The sequence below is a fragment of the Centrocercus urophasianus genome, unplaced genomic scaffold (assembly GCF_019232065.1).
Source record: "Centrocercus urophasianus isolate 14NV4802_14NV808 unplaced genomic scaffold, USGS_Curo_1.0 seq_14, whole genome shotgun sequence".
NCBI lineage: Eukaryota > Metazoa > Chordata > Aves > Galliformes > Phasianidae > Centrocercus > Centrocercus urophasianus.
The window spans coordinates 42,785,100-42,799,941 of record NW_024884586.1 but is presented as its reverse complement, the minus strand read 5'-3'; the positions used below and the strand labels follow the sequence as shown (position 1 = coordinate 42,799,941).

Genomic DNA, 14,842 nt, shown 5'->3' with positions numbered 1-14,842 from the left:
TTCAGTATCTTGAGCAAAATAAACCTAAACAACGATAACAAACAAACAAGAAACAACAGAAAACATCCACCAAGATCAAGGAAAATTGACCAGATCAAATCACTGTGGTAATAAGAAGAAAATATGTTTCAAGAAGACTCTTCCCAACTATGCTTGGAAGTTAAGAATAGAATAGTAAACGGTCCCTAGAATTTTGTGAGTGTTGAACCACTTAAATGACCAAAGCTATCACTAAGCATGAGGATCAAACTAAGTCCTCTAGCATCTCTAACATCCAACAGATCTTCACAGCATATCTGCTAGCATTTTGCTAATAGAAAGCCGAGACAAGAGATTTTTAAATACATAAGTAATCCTTCTGTGAGTCTAACATGCTGGATAATGTGTTTATATATATACTTTTTTTTTAATGAGGAGAAATCAGCCAGCATCATCATTAAGGAAATATTACTAATCCTTTTTACAGAGTTCTAGGAACACAGATGCTGAGCTCGGATGTCACCAAATAAGAAAAGAAAGCCTTCAAATTATTTTTGGAGATTTCATGAATATTCTTTGGGTGCTTTGCCAGTTCTTTCTTAGTCATTGCTGGGAAGGCTGATATTTCCTCTGGAACACAAGTGATGACAGGTGGAACAAAATCATCCCACTCAATTATCGCCAACCCAAACAATTGAGTAGGTAGATAATCAAGATTGTGAAAGCAGATTGCTCAAGAAACACTGTTGAGAATAAAGATGCTTGGTAAGGAAAATATTGATCAACTCTCAAAAAAATACAATTAATTTCTTAATGCCTTCACTCTCAAGACAATAGAGACAGACGAGCAGATAAATCAGAGCTCTAAATACAGTCTTCTGGAGAAAGAAAAAAAGAGCAATTCCAGAGAAACTAGTAGGTTGGGTTGTTTTTTTTTTCCCAGTAAGCAAATACATACCAACATAAAACCAACCCCAAAGGTATGACAGACATCACGTTCCACAAGGCACATACTCAAGTTTGCTACGTTGTACAAACCTAGTGATGACAGTCCTTCAGGTCTGCTTGAAATTCTTATGATGTCTCTATCTCCCTTCAAGAGAAAAATCTCATTGCTGGTGCAGGACACAGACACAATATCACCATATCCTTCCAATCCACCAATCAAAGCCTATAAGGAGTTACCAAATACAGAAATAATTGGCTACAGTCCATTGTTACAATACATATCATATCATACAATCCATCATATCATACAATCCATTGTTTGGACAAGATTAGGCTCTTAACAAATTGTTCACTGAAATTTAACTGACACAGACAGTTAGAGGATGTTAACAAAAAGAAAATAAAAAAGAAACAAGAAAGCACGTTGCAACTCTGGCATAGCTCAATTTTTGTACTCATTTCCATTCTAATGCCACGAGTTTAATCACTTCTGTCTCAATTAGAAGCAATCAATTACTTCAATAATACATAATTCGGTGGCAAAAAAAAAACCAAACTACTCGTGTTTGATATCATTTATACAAAAAGATATTAGCTTGCATTCATTTTCATATGCATTTTTAAAAGACAAAATAGCAGCTTTTTTTATAGGAAATAAAATCTAATGCTAGTTTTTTGGCTGACACCAACAGTTGTAGAAAGGAAATAAATAGTTCCAGGCATATCTTCTAGGCATAAAGTTTCTTTTTGCATGAACTACTACATTTTATATTTATATATGCTTTTCTAAGTTAATATCTGGCCTGAAAGCTTTAAATACATTTTTGTTACATTTAATATACAAATATTGTGAGTATATCCTTGCAACGACAACCTGAAGAGGGAGAAAACCTTTTTAGGATTTGGCATGAGTCTAAACCATAGGAGTATGAGGACACAACCCAAAAAAGTCCCACAACATAGCATGAACAAAAGCAAGAAACAGAATATGCACCCATAAAATTCATCTACCTGGTTCACGGTGTCTAATAAATAGATGCTGTACTCATTCCAGGTCAGCACCCATCCTTCTCGAAAAAAGCATGAAACAAGGCCAAGGTGTTTCTCTGGGGAGCTGTAACCTCCTCTGTCGGGTGGTTCCAAACGAGGATACAATTCAAAAGTTTGTATTCCTCCAGCAAATAAATCTTTCAAGATGAACGTGGCCTGAACAGTTCCATGAACATCAGATTTCCAGAGGCGAAGCCCAGGTCTGGCAGCAAACAGCGTCAGATCAGTCTGCTTACAGAGGCCAGGTATAAAACATGCTCCAAATTTGCCACTGCTAAAATACAAAACAAGAATGTATTTTAAAAGCTGTACACACAACACGGAAACAAATGTTAAGACTAATAAACTTACTCATAAATATACAACTGCAGGTTATCAACATTAAAAATGTTGTTCAATTGAAGTATTCCATCAAATGTCTGAAATACATATAAAACAAGAACTGTACTACCAAGTAACATGGGTTTTCCCTCAGTTTGAGGTGTCAGACATCAAGTCTGTTAGACAAGTGACCCCCCCCTCCAACACGACTCACAGCCCCGACACCACTCTGTCCATCCTAGAAAGATCCTACTATGCAGCCATCCTTCTCTCAGTATTGATGAAAACAAGCAAAACTCCACTACAGAACGCTAAGAAACTGACAACCTCTATTTGCAAGGAACAGATCTCAGCTGTTAAAATCTTTGCATATAAAAGCACTATCACTGAAAAAGTAAAAAAGTAAGAGGGTCCTTGGTGTTCATATCATTATCCGTACGAAACATTTGTTATAAACCCCCTCTAAGGAGTCACTTTCCAATGTTTCCAGATGCAGTCAGTCATGCCGATCCAATACCAAGTATCCTCTTCTTCCATAACCCAGAATGATAACACAATAAAAGATGCCAGGAAGCCATACTAGAAGTTCCTAGCCTTAAGTGATTACTATACACATTCCTTTTAATTCACTTTGGGGTGTTAAAAAAACCCAGAAATTAAGTCACTGACTGCATTAGGTAATACATCATCCACGAGACAGACCACTGTTTACAATGGTTGCTCACCCCAAGCCACAGTGAAGAGTGAGGGACTGCAAAGTTTAACAGTGCTTTCAGTTTAGACAAGAAAACACCTTAAATAATTTTTGCATTGCAAACAAAAAGACTGTAATACATTTGCAACCAACTTTCTAAGTAAGCAGAATTGTCATTTCACGTTTGAGCATACATGGCTAGTCTAACTGCATTTTTTGTAAGTGGACTGCTCTGTTCTATTAATTTCACTGCTTAGGTCACCCCTTCTATAATCCATCCTGAAAAGCTAGAATTAACTAATGTGCCTGCATCAAGATTTTATGAGGGTTACTTTTTTCTGGGCTGTGTTCCAACTTGCTTGACAGATCTCTCTTCCGTGTAAAATAGTATGGTTCGTTGTAAAGTGGAGACAAGCAGCACTTTCTGGTTGTAATCCAACTGGACAATCGAAGATGGCTCTTCCAGCACAAGGCTGGAGTTGCAAACACCCTTTTAAAGATACATGAAATTAGTAACAGTCAAACTTTCTAAAAAACATACGATAATAACAAACGCTTTAAGCAAAAGAACACACCCAAAAATGTTAAAACACGCAAAAAGCGACTTTTGGCCTGCTGTTCCATCATGTTCACTTATTGAACACAAAGTTACTTTATGCAGACAAGAGAGTTGTTAGATAGCATGCGACTGCTGGTATGCACAATGAAATTCAATTTCCCTGGGAATTTAGCTTATTTCATTTGAACTCAACAGAAACCCTCAAATATGTATTTTCTTTCTTCTCCTCCACTGCCAGGCTACAGGAAGCAGTGACAACTGTTACGTTTGGTGACATTAAAACTTTCTGTCATATTGGTCATTGGCAGTCCTAGCTCACCCAAGAATCACAGATAAATCAGGACGGCTGCTGTTTTCATATGTGCGAAGAAAAGTTTAAACAAGTTAGTACTTGTTATGTTGACATCCCAGGTCCATATTAATTCAAAAATGATCAGAAAAATCCCACTCTCTGGTAACACAGTAGAGCCACCCAGTAGAACCCAATCCTGTTTTCATTCTACACCTCTAGACTGAGATGTTGGAAAAAACAAAAACTCCAACAATCCAGTGAACCAGCAAGCTGCATCGTTTGAGTGTACTCTTTCCAAGTAAGCAAGGAAAAATTATTTGCTGAAATCTGAAGAGGTGTACAGTTGTTTCAGAAATAAAAACTAAAAATACTGATCCTTCCCATTTTATATTTCTTAAAGCTGTTGCAAAGGATTCCCACTGGTCAACTTCACGGGTGCACGCACAGCTGCCTATGAGTTCACACACCAATACAACAATCCAACTAACCACATGACATGAAGCAATTCACTAACTGCTACGTATTTCAACACAGAAGCTTTTTTCCTTCCCCCAGAAAGTTGTAAATTAGAATAAGGGTCTTTTACGTGGTCTAGATCGAGGGCAGAGTAGACAATCTTCCCTCTGTCATCTCCGGAAAATAATTTCATTCCATTGGGACTCCAAGCTAAAGCCGTAATGCTACTTTTGTGGATACCAGCAACATCGAATCGCCGAAGCTGTGAAACAATACCAAAGAAAGACAAGAATGAAGGGCAAACACAGACACAACGCCTACTTGGTGACTCGGACTGATAAATCAGAGCTTCAATCCAAAAATGCAAGTCGTTCCAATTTCTGTTAGAGCAAACAAATAACAAACAACTCACCACTGAATAGCTCAGTCAGCTACTACAGATGAGTACAGCAGAAGAATTTTTGATTAAGTTCCTTTTGTAATGAAAAAAATGTTTTAAGATCACTGCTTTTCTAAGCTTAACATACGAAGCATAGAACATTCACACTTTATCAGGCAAAATTCTCTGTTTTTCACTATTACAAAGAATCCCCATAATACTCTACTAGGATTCACCATAACCAATCTCACAGTTTAGCCAAAAGCAAAGATTTACCTGTTTATTTCTTCCAGGCAATGAAGACACAAGCTGAAAAACTGCAACTCGACCCGAGGCTGTACCAACAGCAACTAGATCATCAAAACAGCTCAGCAGCTTCACAAAAGTTATAGATTCACACTTCCCCTGTTGGAAGAAACCATACATAAAACTTGCAGAGTTACTGAGAGTCAAAGAACCAGTTTTGAATAGCCACTCAATTCTGAGCACCTTAGCACAGATAAAAACTTGATTAGAAGGAACGCAGTTAAAAGTTTGTATTTACCTCAAAATTATATTTCTTCATCTGGTTTAAATGTCTGCAGTAGAGATAAAGCATTCCAATGCTGCTTCCCACTGCAATGTAGTCGCCATTGGTATCAAGTGCCGTGAGGTACACCACAATAGAGCGAAAGCCTTTTTGGATCTTTGTTGGAATGGCATTGAGTAGATAATATAAGGGACAAAACTCCTTAAATAGAACTGGTGAAGCCACAGATGCCATAGCAAGCACTGGCATCAGTAATTTCAAGGCTGAAATAAACACATATACTTCATGGCATAAGGAAATCTGAAAGACAAAATCAAAAGATAATCCATTAACTTCCTTGGAGATAACAAGTAGTTAACAGAAAGTCACTGCCTAACAAGTAGGCATGCAGAAATTGTCAGATTTTGTTTAGTATAAAAAACCAAAAGCTTAACTCTCCTAGGGGACGTAAGCTGTTCTTAGAACACTCATTCTTTAGAAAAAGCTTATTTTCTTCAGTTCAGTAATCTAAGGATGCATGGTAACTGCTAATTCTGGGATAAGCTTTTTTCCTTGCAGCTTATCAAAGTGGAGAAGATAGAGTAATTTGAACTCAGTTGGCTAGTGAAAGATCTGTATGGGCTGTGCCTGGCACAGAACAATCCACACGAACATTTCTTCATCTGTCTGAAGATTCTCCCCTCAACCTTGCCAGAAGTGAGAGCACAGGATGTTCACTGTTTAAGCAGGCATAGTGAGATCGAAGTGTCAATCTAGTTTTTATGTTCAGTTCCCCATTCTCCTTGCCCCCGGCCTCAAGAAATCATTTGCTACAAGCAAACCCAATCAACAGAGTGGTTTACAGCTCCACAAAAACAAATGCAGCTTTCCAAGAGGAGAATTGTGGATATCTGGAGAGAAGAGAGCTTTCTACAGTTACTTAAGCAAGCAATGTTAAAGACTTTCTTTAGCTTCAGCAGTTGTAACTTCCTTAAAGAAAAAAGAAACAGAAGTACAGCAAAACACAGAAATGCTGAAAATTGTTCTGAAAAATATTCCTCGTGCAGTCTGCGTGGTATGTCCTATTTTGCCTAGTTAGTATTGCTCTAAGGATGAACATGGTATTTGTTTCACAGCTTCACGCGTTGCTTACAGCGTATCTCAACTAAATTAGAAATAACATTGCTGCACTCGTTTAATATCTCCACTACTGTGAAAAGCTCTGATGTCTCAATTTCCAAGCTCTGTCACTTACTGTGCTAGAGGATTCGCCGTGCTGGCTTCGTGCCCTGCAACACTTGCTGTCAACACGCAACTCCACCAAATCCAAGGGATTACTTCTGATGCACTGCCCATTCAAGCCCATGTTAGACAAGACAGCAGAAATTGAGAGTTGTTCCTGAACTCCTATGTTCTCAGTTACAAAAAAATAAACCAGCCACTGAAAAAGCTAACAGCAATTATCAGATGTTCCTAACTGTGGTAAATCTTACTGCTTGATGGAAAATAATTCCACTCTGGCACTGTTCACAACAGTCGTGACACCTATTTCATAACATATCACAGGGATTAGCAGATGAATGTGTCCAAACTGCTTCTCAGGCAAGAGTTCTTTATGGAGTTGTTGACTAAGTCACAAACAACCTAATCACCACTTTTATATAATATTTACGCACATCTCTTCCCTATCTGTATTTTAGAACTCCTTTCCCCTAACATTTTCTACCTTCTATCCATACAGACAACTAAACATCAACAAAATCTACTGCTGAAGTCTCCTGCTTGCACCCCTAGCCATGCTGCTTTGCTGGTTATGCAATTTTAATGCCTCCTAGTTGACTTTCTGTTTGTTTTTTTTTTTAACTGAAACCCAGACTCTGCCCTGAGTCCCACACAAAGCTTCCTCTAACGTAAACTTCTGCCATAAACTCCCCAATTACTGCTTCATGAACTTCACGTTTATTTCTTTAATTCCTCTTTGTCACCTCTTCAGCTGACATCAGCCTCTCACCACGCTAAGATGCTCCCGCACCTGGAACCACTGCACATTTCCCAGCTGCCAAAGGACCTCACAGTCCTTAAAATTCTCTCTCTCTCTCGTTTTCCATCCATTACTCTTACAGCTCAAATGCAGTTGTTGAAAAAATAACCTATTACAAACTACAGAAACTTCTATAACTCAGAAAAAAGTGTGCTCTCCTTCCTCCTACAATAACCCTACCTCTGTTTTTTTCTTTGTTTTTAATATAAATAGAAAATATATGTATATATATATATATATATATATATATATATATGGAACATATATATATATATATATGGGAAAGTATTTGATAATAATACGTTCTCCCCATCCCAAAGCACTGTACGGAATTATTTTTTGTTATATACTGAATTAAACTTGAAAAATGCAGTCTGGTTAGGGGTCTCATTTCTCCTAAAATTACTGTACAACATTATCACTCTTTCCTCTAATGAAGAAGTTGTAAACACTAATGTTTATTTTTCTTTTCTATAATTTATTCATCCTATACAATTGAAATTGTCTTAATAAACTGTAATTTCTTGTCAACAAAGAAATTAGTTTAATCTTGAGTACTTGCACTGTTTGTGTAAAAATATAACTGGAAGCTCCAATCATCACTTTACTAAAAATACCGCTAATTAAGCCAAACAAATGTATAAGGGAGCAGGGAATTACAGCACAACCCTACACACTCAGACGCTTTCTGTAAACGCAATCATTCTCCTCTACAGTCTTCAATCTCCAATTACACCTACACATCATATATGGTTTCCTATTTACTATCAAGATTCTATTTTATCTTTGTTAACCAAAAGCAAGCAGAGGGCTGTCTCTGCAGACAGCTGTTGGCTCAGCAGCACTGTGTCAGCACTCACCTGGAGCAAGCACTAAGCAGTGGATGCAGAGCACAGGCGACACCTGATGCTGCCCATTGAAAACCAGATCAGAATCCTCCCTTGGCAACTTGCAGACAGCACTTAGGTATTGTGTTAAGTGAACATTTTGAAAAGCAGAGCTGTTGCTGCCTTTCCTTGCAGAGGGCTCAGCGTTGCCTCACAGGGACGGCCAGTGTGGGGGATAATCCTGCGCTCAGACAGACGCTCAGCTGGCTGTGTGTCACAGACTCAGCACGAGAGGCCAAAGCTGTCGCTGCTTTTCTCCGAACCAGGCATCCTCTGTATACAGCTCTGCTGTTCAGCTCTTCGACAGAAATAAATCCCGTACATTCACGCCCTTTGGAGAGGGACAAATTCTGACCTCGGACACGTGCTGCCAGCCACAAACGCTTTTTGTTTCAGAACTCACGTTTTCAGGTAGCTATCACCGAATTACGCACACACGGCTCTGAGCTACCCACGAAACGCTGCATTTCTGGCGTTTCTTCAGAAGGCGGGGGGGGGTGGGGAACACAAACAAGAAACAACGCTGGGTGACAGGGGCTGCGAAAAGGCCGATCCGCGCTGCTGCCCGCACACACCGGAGCACAGCACGCTCTCGGGGCGAACTTTCTCCTCCGACCCTCGCCGCGCCGCGCCCCGAGCTCCCCTCAGCCCTGCAAAGCTGCGGAGGAAGCGCCCGCCGCGGCCCGGATCCCCTCAGTCGCCCCGCGCACAACGCCCGCCCGGCGCCGCCGCCCGCGCCCACCGCAGCCTTCCTGCTTGGAAGCGGGCTTCCGTCAGGCGCTCGCCCGCGTCCCTCTCCACGAGTAGGGGAAGGAGACGGGGAAGCTCCGCCGGCCGCACCAGAGCCGTTGGCCGCTCCACCGCGGCGGCAAACAGCCGAGACAGAGGCCGCACGGAGACGCGGCGGCGCTCACCTGCTCAGGAGCCGGGAGCGGTCACAGCTGCCGGCGGGGCGTGAGGAGAGACGGACCGGAAGGAGGGGATGCTGCTCCGCTCGGGCCCCGAGGCACCGGCGGCGGCCCCCCAGCCTGAGCCGCTCGGCGGGGCCGGGCCTGGGCGGGGCCGGACGTGAGCGCACTTCCGCGGGCGCCGCTATGGCGGGTGAGTGAGGGAAGGAGGGAGCGGGCCGGTCTTGTAGCCCGCCGCTGGGCGCCGCCTGCCTGGATTTAGAGCGGGATGGCAGAGCAGGGGGGCAGCGGGGGGCTGCGGGGAGGCGCGCTGAGACGCTCTGAGACGCTCTGAGACGCTCTGTGGGCAGAGATAGGAGTCATGTTGTCCGTGCTAAAGTATCGCATCTCGGAATACGCTTTTAATTCGTGTAAGTAGTAACAAAACTGATAGGTGAGGAATGTAACTAATGTGGTTAACGTAAATTGCGTTTTCACTGAATCACAAAATCGTTTGAGTTGGAAGGGACCCTTAAAGGCCATCCAGTCCAACCCCCTGCACTGAACAGGGACACCCACAGCTCCACCAGGTGCTCAGAGCCCCTCCAGCCTGACCTTGAATGTCCGCAGGGATGGGGCACCCTTACTATAAAAAACCTTTCCCTCGTCTCAGCCACACTGATTTATTTCCATATGTTTTCAGTGAACTTCCCATTTTTTTCTTACATAGCAAAAAGCCCTGCTGATGGGACTCCAAGAAGACCTGTTCTATCTGTCAGTGCAAGAAAAATTAAAGATAATGCAGCAGACTGGCATAACTTGATGATGAAATGGGAGAGACTGAATGACAATGGATTTTCTACTGCCAACAAAATAGTCAACATGAAGATCAGTGAGCAGTAAGTATGCTGGTAACATATACAAGTAAAGACAGCATGAGGATTGCCTTACTGAGAAATTAATCTGTTTTCTTCACTACAAAATTTTTTGGAGACTGGTGATAGAACAAGTCTGAGAGGATGAGTGAATTCTTAACTCAGAGGCTGCATTTTTTGGTTCCATAAAACATTCAAATAAGATGTAAATGTCTCATAAATGCTAAAATAATCTCTTAAGGTAGGGGCATTTGCAAGAAACAAAAAATGTTTATTACACATACCCAAGCATAATGGCTATTTAAAATACTTATGGAATGTACAAAATTAGAACCAAGTCCTACAAATCTGTGCCTACGCAGAGATTTGTGACAGAGATGCAAGTGTTTCTTTACTCTTGTATATATTGACACTGACGCCAATATTACCAAATTTTACTTTAGTCAAGAGTTCAGCAGATTTTAAGAAAAATAAATCTGTGTTTTCATATGGTCAGAAGAAGTTATAACAGTGATGGTTTGGGGAAAAACAAAACAAAACAGTAAAATGATTTTGGTAGAATTTTGTCATCGTGCTGTGAAGAAAAACCTTCCAACAATCAGGGTTTTGAGAAGTAGCTTCTGAAGTCTGACAGGTGAACAGGGTTTGTTTGATAGAGTTCTGACAGGCTCAGGAATATTTTGCTGTAAAGGTCTCAGATGTTGCTTTTTCTCTCTAGCACCTCGCTCTGCTCTGTCAATGTTTACAGGAAAGTAAAGCAAGAGAAGTGGGAGAGTCAGCAAGACAGGACATGTGCCTGCTCAGTAGCTGCTCTGGTTTGCAGTTAAATCTTATGGCAAACTGTCAGTGAAAGTGACTGTGGGGAGGTACCAGGCTGTTGGCTGGGCCAGTTGAAGCCTGGCATGCATTCTCCCCTGTCAGAGACAAGGTGAAGTAGAAAAAGGTGTTATCTTAACATTTGTGAGTGTTTTGGGGTGTTTTTGAGCACAGACTCTAAAGCAGAGAAACCCCATGTTCTTCTGAAGTTTACCAGCCTTAATTGCTGATATGGTTAGCTATGTTCCTTTCTGGTTTTATATAGAAATTCTCATGAACAACCTCTGAGAGATTCTGCGGGACCAGATCACATGGACTATAAGTCTGCACAGCTTGAGTAAACCTTGACTTACGTTTCTGCTTCAGATTTCAAGATAACAAACTGGAGGTAACCTGTGACAGCAGTACCGCAGAATCTGAAAAGCCGTCTCCAAAATACAATGAAGAACTGGACAATTGCTGCACAGAGTTACTGGAGACCTTAAAAAAAATGGTAATATTCATTTTTCAGTCTTAGTAGTATCAACAGTTTTCAAGTACAACATAAGCACATGATGTTAAGTATCTGTTGTAAGCATAAAATCGGGGATTTTTATTCATGCTTCATTGCCTTCAAACCTTAATATAAATCTAGCATGCTCCATTTGTTTGATTGCTTGATGGATTGGAAAGTTGTTTTCATATCTACCTTCTGCTTAAAATTAACTCCCCACTTATAATGTTATTTATAATGTGATCCTCTGAAAACAAGTCATATAATAACCCATTCTAAAAATGCACTTGATGTCTGTTTTCTTATCCCAAATATCCCCTCTGTTTAGAACAAAGTAAACACCAACTTAAAGCACAGAGTAGTGCTTTATCTGCCGTGATATCCATTGCAGCTATCTTTGCTCAGACATTATGCAGTTACACTTTCAGTCTGCCTACCAGTACTTTCTGTGCAGAGCTCATTCTTTCTATAAGGAGTAGAGAAAGATCACTATTATTCTGCCCACCTTCTTTCTGGATACATTGCCAGGAATTAATGTCACATTCCAGTTTCACACTTCAGACAGGAAGTTTTTGCTCAGTACTGAGATGTAAAATTTTTGATGAAAAACGTGACTTTTACAGCCTTTAGCCATTTTGGAGGATCATTAAAAAGATAACAGATAGGCTTTTTGTACAAACAGGCTACCAGACCAGTATTTAGAATAAGCAGGAGCACTCAGATTTTCTTCAGATTGCATTCTGTGGGAAGAAGCAAAGTAATCTGGGTGTTTTCCTTTTTATGCAAAATCAGAATCAGTAATTATCTGCAGCATCTGAAATTTTAGGGTATTTCATTAATTCTCTATGTAAGTTCCAGCTTTGATTCCTAATTGGAATTAAAAAAAAAGTGAGTTAGAAATGCTGAGACTAAATAGAGTCTTCAGAAAGTGTTTAAAAAATGCTGAAGACTATAGTGACTTAATGTTCCTGAGATACTCATTAGTTTTATGTATTCATTGTTTTCAGACAAAAATACATCTGAAAATGGAAAGGCTCTCTTCGACTACCAAAGGAATCTGTGATTTGGAGAAGTTCCACCATGGAGCTGGCAGTTGCACAGCACCCCTGTTTCACACATGGCCCACAGCGTACTTCTGTAAGTAAATTATTGATCATTTTAGATAAACGCACTCTGTCGTTGAAGTCATCCAACATAGGACTGGAAAATACACCCTTTTATATCTGTTTATCCTCCCTTGGAGAGAGAAAGTATGTGAATCAGTCTTCTTTATAATTGACTAATCGATAAACACACAAGTGCATTCCTTGGTTTAGGATTACTGCTGATGACTGCTTGTATGAATTGCCAAGCATTGTCTGACATGCAACAATTATAGCTTACAACTGAGCTTGTCAGCAGCTTCCCGTGCCCAAGCTGCAACAGCCACATCTTTTGTAGAGAGAGACAATTTTGCAGTTTGGTAATGTTAAGCTGTTGGCTACAGACAGACCTGTTACTTGACACCGAAATAAAATCCTCGAATGCAAAGAATGAGATACTCCTCAGTTAATTCTCAGGCAAACAAAGAAAAGTAGCTCTTATCACAGTATCAGTCCAGATAAGTAAAGAATGTTGTTTCTGTCTTCTGTTACTATCAATCTTCTTTGGATTCACTTGGTTGCAAAAGGTAGTTTCCTAACTGCTATTCTAGTGTAGAGAAGCCTAACTGCATGCAAACCAGCTGGCTTCTCTGTGCAGTGAAAGTCATGCCTTGTGAAAGTCCTGCTTCTTATTTCACTACCACAAGCCAGTGGGAATCTTACATACTAGTTCGTCAACATCAAAGGTTAAGAATGATGATGACAACCAAGCACTGTCAAAACAGTCATTGTGACTGAATCATTTAGTGATGGTCTTCTCTTTGGGAAGAATAAATCCTCTTAAAGTAGCAATAGTTCAGATTAAGTTAGAAACAAAAATCAGTCTCTTTACAATGAATTTATGTGGCGACTTTTTTTTTAGAAAATCAATCAAATAGATGATTATATAAATGTATTTTAAAGCCACTATATATATTACCAGTGTAACTAGTAACAATATTAGCTTTTACATTATGCACTTCGGGTTTGGTCAGTTGTCCTGTTTCCTCGTTATTCTTCACTATTGGTGTTTCTTATTGGCAATCATGCATTGCTGAAGGGCTTGACAGCCTGCGAGGACATTCTCTGGATTAGATAAAATCAGTGATGACTGGAAGTTCCTACATTAAGATAGCATTGCAAAATCTTAAATAGCATTTCAGTTATTTAAAAGAATGGCTATAACAACTGCCCTGAAAACCAATACCACTGCTTGTTCTAGAATTAAAAGGGGATGCATATCAAAATCACTAGTGTTTTAAAAGTAGGTCCAGAAACTGACTAAACTATTCAGCATTTTATGCTCCAGTATACAACGTTATTGACTGTGTAAGAAAGAAGATGTTTAAATGTGGGGAACAGCTTTTGTTCTTTTAGTGATCGATAGTACGGGTGTAATTCAGCACTAAGCAAACTGCTGATCTCTTACCATCAGTGGGCTTGGTTTTTTCAATCCATTTCAGATGAGGTTTCTCTGAAGCTTTCTGAAATGTACAAGAAGGAACTACAACTCAAGCAAACAATCGTACAAGAAATTGCTCATTCTGCTAACCAGGATCTGATGATGGTCTATTTATCATCATGGTTATACCAGCCTTACCTTGACAACAGCAGCAAACTACTGCTTGAAGCCATGCTTCTGGAAACAGGGCACAGACAGTGCTAGAATTTCAAATGTTGCTCGACTTGCTTCTAATGATGCTTACATGAAACTGAAATGACAAATGGACGAGGCTCACCAAGTAAATTAAGTTTTTGTAAAACTTATTAAAAATATTTTTTGTATTTATTACTTTGTCTCAGCTGATACTCTTTTCTTCACGGACAATCTGGTTTTGGTTGCTTTAATCCTTTTTAAGCATATGACAGAGGCTATGGGTAGGAGGTTGTTTAGATGCTTCATGGTACAAGTGCTCCATAATGAGAGATGAGCACTTCTGTAGTGGTCTCAGGGAGGAGATTCAATGCACATAGATACCTGGAACAATTAACTACTTTCCAAGTCTTGATGTTCTAAAATATCTACATTGTTGCTCTTACCATAGAAATTCACTGCTGCTTGATGTGTTTGGTGGTGCTTTTTTTTGTTGTTGTTGTTGTTGTTAACATGGCCAGTGTTCTTTTTCTAACAAGCACTGGCAGCTCAAATTTTTGCTTTCCTTTTTTTGTGCTGCTTTCTGCCTTTCTTGGAAAAAGAGAGTAGAGAGTATGTTTGGGAAGAACAGTTACCACAAAAGCTAAATGCTAAAAGGAATTCAATACCCTTATTTGCTTTCATTCCTAAAGACATAATAATCCCTTTGCATACCACTGCATCAGACCTGGATGGCACAGAAAAGCTGTGACACTCACCAAGCCTTTAATAACTGTTGGCTGTTCTTTCAAATTAGCACTTTTCAGCAAAGTGTATTACAACTTGGAAACTCTGCAGCTGTTCTATCATTAGGGTTGATGGATTCTAATTCAACCCCTGATATTTTGTGAATTTAGGCCTTCTTTCTTACTTAAGATTAATAATCCAAATTCCTCCCTCTTA

At 40.0% G+C, this 14,842-nt stretch overlaps 2 protein-coding genes across 5 annotated transcripts in view; one reads left to right on the top strand and one right to left on the bottom strand.

Moving 5' to 3' along the window:
* TECPR2 (tectonin beta-propeller repeat containing 2) overlaps positions 1-9,136 on the bottom strand; it is a 37,993-nt gene extending 28,857 nt beyond the window's left edge. The window contains exons 1-8 of one of the 3 annotated variants that reach the window (XM_042813328.1): positions 9,029-9,132; positions 8,088-8,445; positions 5,223-5,507; positions 4,955-5,083; positions 4,430-4,561; positions 3,325-3,482; positions 1,939-2,251; positions 1,018-1,150 (exon numbers count right to left, since the gene is read on the bottom strand). In XM_042813328.1, coding sequence (XP_042669262.1) covers positions 1,018-1,150; positions 1,939-2,251; positions 3,325-3,482; positions 4,430-4,561; positions 4,955-5,083; positions 5,223-5,456 — 1,099 coding nt within the window. In that variant the 5' untranslated portion in view covers positions 5,457-5,507; positions 8,088-8,445; positions 9,029-9,132. Of the gene's footprint in view, positions 1-1,017; positions 1,151-1,938; positions 2,252-3,324; positions 3,483-4,429; positions 4,562-4,954; positions 5,084-5,222; positions 5,508-6,441; positions 6,535-8,087; positions 8,446-9,028 lie in introns of those variants that run through there. The other 2 variants (XM_042813327.1, XM_042813329.1) reach the window with 2 other exon arrangements.
* Positions 9,137-9,183: 47 nt separating this feature from the next.
* LOC122157775 (cyclin dependent kinase 2 interacting protein) lies at positions 9,184-14,095 on the top strand. Of its 2 annotated transcripts, none has more exons than XM_042813843.1 (5): positions 9,184-9,215; positions 9,732-9,900; positions 11,059-11,185; positions 12,193-12,322; positions 13,770-14,095. In XM_042813843.1, the coding sequence occupies exons 1-5, from the start codon at positions 9,209-9,211 to the stop codon at positions 13,970-13,972; spliced, it is 636 nt and encodes a 211-aa protein (XP_042669777.1). In that variant the 5' UTR covers positions 9,184-9,208; the 3' UTR covers positions 13,973-14,095. The 2 variants fall into 2 exon arrangements, with proteins under 2 accessions (XP_042669777.1, XP_042669776.1); XM_042813842.1 differs by lacking the exon at positions 9,184-9,215 and adding an exon at positions 9,349-9,432.
* Positions 14,096-14,842: the final 747 nt, after the last annotated feature.

Bases quoted from the DNA above. Each gene is read 5' to 3' on its own strand.
- LOC122157775 (XM_042813842.1), top strand. From the start codon at position 9,384: ATGTTGTCCGTGCTAAAGTATCGCATCTCGGAATACGCTTTTAATTCG. The intron at 9,433-9,731 runs GTAAGTAGTAAC...TTTCTTACATAG, and splicing joins GGAATACGCTTTTAATTCGT to CAAAAAGCCCTGCTGATGGG. The intron at 11,186-12,192 runs GTAATATTCATT...CATTGTTTTCAG, and splicing joins TGGAGACCTTAAAAAAAATG to ACAAAAATACATCTGAAAAT.